The 5560-nt window shown below is 43.8% G+C and overlaps 1 protein-coding gene across 1 annotated transcript in view; it reads right to left on the bottom strand.

Moving 5' to 3' along the window:
• Window positions 1-5560, bottom strand: part of TAF1 (TAF1 RNA polymerase II, TATA box binding protein (TBP)-associated factor, 250kDa) — a 125815-nt gene that overhangs the window by 113280 nt on the left and 6975 nt on the right. Inside the window, exons 4-8 of the mRNA XM_011992078.1 lie at window positions 3802-3921; window positions 1911-2152; window positions 1271-1489; window positions 641-859; window positions 69-276 (exon numbers count right to left, since the gene is read on the bottom strand). Of these exons, the coding sequence (XP_011847468.1) occupies window positions 69-276; window positions 641-859; window positions 1271-1489; window positions 1911-2152; window positions 3802-3921 (1008 nt within the window). The remainder of the gene's footprint in view (window positions 1-68; window positions 277-640; window positions 860-1270; window positions 1490-1910; window positions 2153-3801; window positions 3922-5560) is intronic.

Below are 5560 nucleotides of genomic sequence, written 5' to 3'. Positions count from 1 at the left end.
CTAAGCCCACTTATGGTGACTAAGATTAAGGGCAGTATATGCTGGACACAGCTAGCACAGAGGCACACCTTGCTGAACATTGTAAGCCATCGCATTCCTAGTCATGCTAGAAGGAAGCCAGCCTGCTAGGCTTGCACGCTGAGGTTTTGTCCCTTTGTGTTTGACATCCTCCCCATCCCAGATGATATCATCCTCCCAATGCAGCTGTGTCACCATCAGGAAGTTTTCATCAGCCAGAAGATCAGTGCCATTGTTTTCCTCAAGTTTCCTAAATTCCTGGGTAAGTAGGGAAGAAAAAACACACCCTTGATTGGTCACTGGTCAAAGTTTACACTCCAAATTCCACATTAGAGATACAGACACATCGTAAGTGGTCCTTTACTTGAAACAACCACTTGATAACAGAGGAATATTTGCCTCTTCCCACTCCTAGTCTGGCACAGCACTCACTTCACAAACAGCATCCTTAGTATAGGACCTAGCTACCAGGGTGATATACCATACCAAATAAAAGGCTGAGACACCTCAATCTCCCATTAAAGAAACCCCACCCAATATCTCCCAAATTAAAAAGTAAAGTTAGTAAAAGTAATAGGACCTGAGTACACTGATTCCTTTCTTACATACCAGTGTTGCTCACCTCTATCATTCTAGATTTTATCACAGGTTCATGTTCTGTCTTTCTCAGTTTGAAGCCATAGTCAAACCCACTGCCATCTTCAGGGACACCCAGCATATCGTACCACAGTCGGGCAGGCCCATAACGCCACTCAGCCACTCTTGGCTTGGTATCTGTCACTTTATCTATATCTCCAGTTGATTGGGAAAATTTGGACTCCACAGGAGCCATCATTGTGATCTGTAACAGAAAAAAGAAGTAGAGCAGGGAGAATTTCCTGATCCCAGCTGTCCTAAGGCTATAGAGAGTTAACAGTCAGGAGGGGAACTTAGACAAACTGAGGATGATTTACCTGGAGTTAGAATGTAAACAATGGAGATGTATCATAGCACATTCCGCCTATCGATCAAACCTTACTCAGCAGCATATCACCATCTACCCCTCTCATCCCCGCCTACCCCATCAAACATTTTTCTTTTACAATAGGGAAGGGGCAGCCGCTGAGATTGAACCCATGATTACTTATTGAGAATTAGCACAGAATTCTATCTGCTATGGTGTTATTTACAATTTAAACATAAACTAGAGAGAATTCATTGAATTCATTTGTTCCTCTCATAAGCCTTAATCTCAGGTCTTCATTTTGCCTACTTCATCATCAGAGAGACACTGCTCCGGAGGTGGTGGTGGAGCGTAGTCGTAGTTCCACAAAGACTTCTGGCTGACTTCTGATTCCACTGAGCATTCCACCTCCTGGATCTGCTCTTCTTGTATCAGCTCACGGTGCTTCTTCTTCCTCTTTCTCCGAGCACTCCGCCAAACAGATGGGACATTCTTCCCTGGTCCAAAAAGACGTAGGAAGCGTAACACCTAGAACACAGAATACATTACTATGACAGAGACTCAAAGTCAGATAGGAAAACAGCAGCATCTGGGCCTGAAAACGCCCTTGAGAGATCTATTCAAATGCGGAGGAGAAATAAAGAAGTGTTGCATTCAGACTTACAACATCTAACAAGAAAGTAAAGAAGCGTTCCTTAATAATTTGGACTAGTTCTTTTAAGGTAACAGGGAAATTTCCAATGAGAACAGCATAAATCACATTTACTATCAATATATACAACTTCAAAAAAAAGACCTAATACAGTGTGAAGAACTCTTACGTAGCCAATAGTATGTCACTGAGTAAGGAAACCCTTAGGTCTATTCCATACTCAGCATCTTAACAACGAAACTCATTATTTGGAAGAGGTCGGTGGTTTGCAATCTGGGCATTCTCCATACAATGTACCTTTCCAGGTCGAAATTCTGGAAAAAGTTCTGTGACACTTGGCAACAGCTTGGTGGCATCATGTTGCATAATCCCAGCCAATGGAAGGGTCAGCTTTCCATCCTCAGATTCTGCCTGTGTTGCTTCCTGAGATCCCATCTCAGATTCTGAGTCAGAGGAACTACTGAAGTCCACTTTCTCTGAGGCCAAAGAGGAAGGGGCAATGATGGAGGGCAAGATGATGCCTTCCCCATTTTCAGACACTGCAACAAGGAAGAGAAACCCCTTTGGCATGTAACTGTGAATATATTTCCTCGAATTCCGCAAACACCCACTTTAGGCTATACACATGGCTCAATGCCAGGATATAGGCCCAAGCACCCAAATCATAATACTAGTATGCAACCCAGAAAACTCTTCTAACTCGTTATCTCCCATCATCCCCCAACTCACCACGTACCTGGTACCCTAGGGTTGTGATGAGAAAACAAACACTATTACTAGGTTTACTACTTTCGGTGTTTTTTTTTTTGAGACGAGTCTTGCTCTGTCGCAGAGGCTGGAGTGCACTGGTGAGATCTCAGCTCACTGAAACCTCTATCTCCCAGGTTCAAGTGATTCTCCTGCCTCAGCCTCCTGAGTAGCTGGGATTACGGTCATGCGCCACCACGGCTGGCTAAATTCTTGTATTTTTAGTAGAGACGGGGTTTCACCGTCTTGGCCAGGCTGGTCTCGAACTCCTGACCTCAAATGATCTGCCCGTCTCCACCTCGCAAAGCGCTTGGATTACAGGTGTGAGCCACCACGCCTGGCCCTACTTTCTGTTAAGTAACCAATATTGTAACCAATGTTGTGACCAATAGCAAAATTATGTAATACTTTATACCACTCAGGTAGTCCTAGTTCAGAGACCTATGAGCTGGAAAATCTTTTTAAGCCCACAGGACAACATTAAGATCCTTTGGCATAAAGAAGATCTATGAAATAGCTGACATTTAGCAGACTGTTAAAAAGAAATGGCTTAAAACTCCAACAGGAAGAATTTAGGTAAATGCAAGCCTCAACATACAGGTCAATCAAACACACTGCTCTTCCCCAATTTTCAAGCCTAGGACAGTTACTGTTACAGGAATAGGTAAGATAAACACTGAAGACTCTACCAGCCTTTGAAATCTCTGAATATCTGGTAGTTGACACTATCTGATTTATCAACATTCCAGGGCACCTTCCTTATTTAACCACTTCACTGAAAATAAAGCCATCTAAACAAGTAGTTTCTAAATACCAGTATACAGATCAGTTGTATCATAAATTACTTAAGAAACTCTTTAAAATTCTTGGGTTTGGCAGGGCGCAGTGGATCACACCTGTAATCCCAGCACTTTGGAAGGCCAAGGCAAGAGGATCACTTGAGGTCAGGAGTTCCAGCCCCTACTCTAGAGGCTGAGGCACAAGAATTACTTGAACTCGGGAGGCAGAGGTTGCAGTGAGCCAAGATCGTGCTACTGCACTCCAACCTGGGCAACACAGCAAGACTCTTTCTCAAAAAAAAAAAAATTAATTAATTTAATTTAATTCCTGGACTCTACCCAAGATCTTCTGAATCAGGTTCAAGGGGTGAAAGTCAGGTATTGGTGTTTTTTTGCTTTTTTTTTAAAGACTCTAAGTGATTCTGATGGGTAACCAGATTTGAGAACCACTGACTAAACTACTATATATTGAGCACGTTAAAATACTGTGGCCAAATGTTTTAAAACTTCCCTTTAATACAAAAATTTGAGATTGTATGAATTATTTCTAGAAGTTTTGTCCTTTCGTATAAGCTTAAGTTTGTCCCTTATGTGTGAGCCACAAGACTGGACTTATGAATGGAAACTTGCTCCTAACACAAAAGTAGACAATCTCTACTTACCACCAGTAACAGCATCCTGGTCCTTATCCTTCTTCATTGGTCCCGGGGGTGGAGGTGGAGGAGGCATCAACTTGCAATCAATGTCTTCACAATCAGCATCATAGTCATCTTCATCATAATCTAATAAAACCAAGAACGTGATCTCCTCAATATCCAAAATATTACACAACTGCCTTAAGCTTCCTTGCCACTCAATTTTTTGTTTTTTTTAAGATGGAGTCTCACTCTGTTGCGCAGGCTGGAGTACAGTGGCACAATCTCAGCTCACTGTAACCTCCACCTCCCGAGTCCAAGTGATTCTCCTGCCTCAGCCTCCTGAGTAGGTGGGATTATAGGCATGCGCCACCACGCCTGGCTAATTTTTGTATTTTTAGTAGAGACAGGGTTTCATCATGTTGGTCAGGCTGGTCTCGAACTTCTGACCTCGTGATCTGCCCGCCTCGGCCTCCCGAAGTGCTGGGACTACAGGGCCACTCAATAATTTAAAGCACCCCATGAAGCACTATCCATATCCCTTAAGAACACACAAGTGAAAAAAGCAAGGTGAGGGATAGGCATGACGGCTCACACCTGTAATCCCAGCACTTTGGGAGGCCAAGATGGGCAGATGGCTTGAGCCCAGAATTTTAAGACCAGCCTAAACAACATGGAGAAACCCCATCTCCACAAAAAATACAAAAATTAGCTACGCATGGTGACACATGCCTGTAGTACTAGCTACTCAGGAGGCTGGGGTGGAGGTACAGTTTGAGCCTGGGAGGTCAAGGCATTGACGAGCAGTAATCGTGTGACAGAGCAAGACCATGCCTCAAAGTATTTTACATATATATATCTGAAACATAGCTTTAGCCTTTAGAAAGAGATGACGTCAAGGTGCAAGTCAATTGCTATAACATGGATAATACCTCATACAAGACATGATGGCTGGGCACGGTGGCTCACACCAGCACTTTGGGAGGCTGAGGTGGGCAGATCACCTGAGGTCAGGAGTTCCGAGACCAGCCTGGCCAACATGATGAAACCCCATCTTTGTCAAATACACAAAAATTAGCCAGGAGTGGTGGCATGTGCCTATAATCCCAGCTACTCAGGAGGCCGAGGCACAAGAATCACTTGAACTGGGAGGTGAAGGTTGCAGTAAACCGAGGTTGCGCCACTGCACTCCAGCCTGGGCGACAGAGTGAAACTGTGTCTCAAAAAAATAAATAAACAAATAAATAATCATACAACATATGAAAGAGCTTCCAAGAGCTGTTTGAAACCTTTGCTCCTTTCCTGACCATATCTTTTTTAGAATTTTCATACTGGGCCGGGCACAGTGGCTCGCACCTATAATTGCCAGCACTTTGGGAATCTTCTCCCTGTCAGTTTCCCGTAAGACTGGTCTTTCTTCTCATCTCTCAAATGAGAGATGACACAGTTTTTCTATCTATCATCTGCAGTTTATTACTCTTTTCATGGCCCTTTAGCCACTGGCATCACTCAAGATTTCGTCCTGAAGACTCTGCTTTTATTCCCCTGCACATTCCCTATTCCCTTTCTCAAGAATCACCTTCGCCTGGATTAAACCCAAATATACACATGCGGACTTAATTTACCTCCTCGGGCTGGGCATGGTGGCTCACGCCTGTAATCCCAGCACTTTGGGAGGCCGAGGCAGGTGGATCATGAGGTCAGGAGATCGAGACCATCCTGGCTAACACGGTGAAACCCCATCTCTATTAAAAATACAAAAATTAGCTGGGCGCAATGGCAGGCG

Source organism: Mandrillus leucophaeus, unplaced genomic scaffold (genome assembly GCF_000951045.1).
Source record: "Mandrillus leucophaeus isolate KB7577 unplaced genomic scaffold, Mleu.le_1.0 Scaffold401, whole genome shotgun sequence".
In the NCBI taxonomy this organism is placed as follows: Eukaryota; Metazoa; Chordata; class Mammalia; order Primates; family Cercopithecidae; genus Mandrillus; species Mandrillus leucophaeus.
This window is presented reverse-complemented; position numbering and strand designations above follow the sequence as displayed.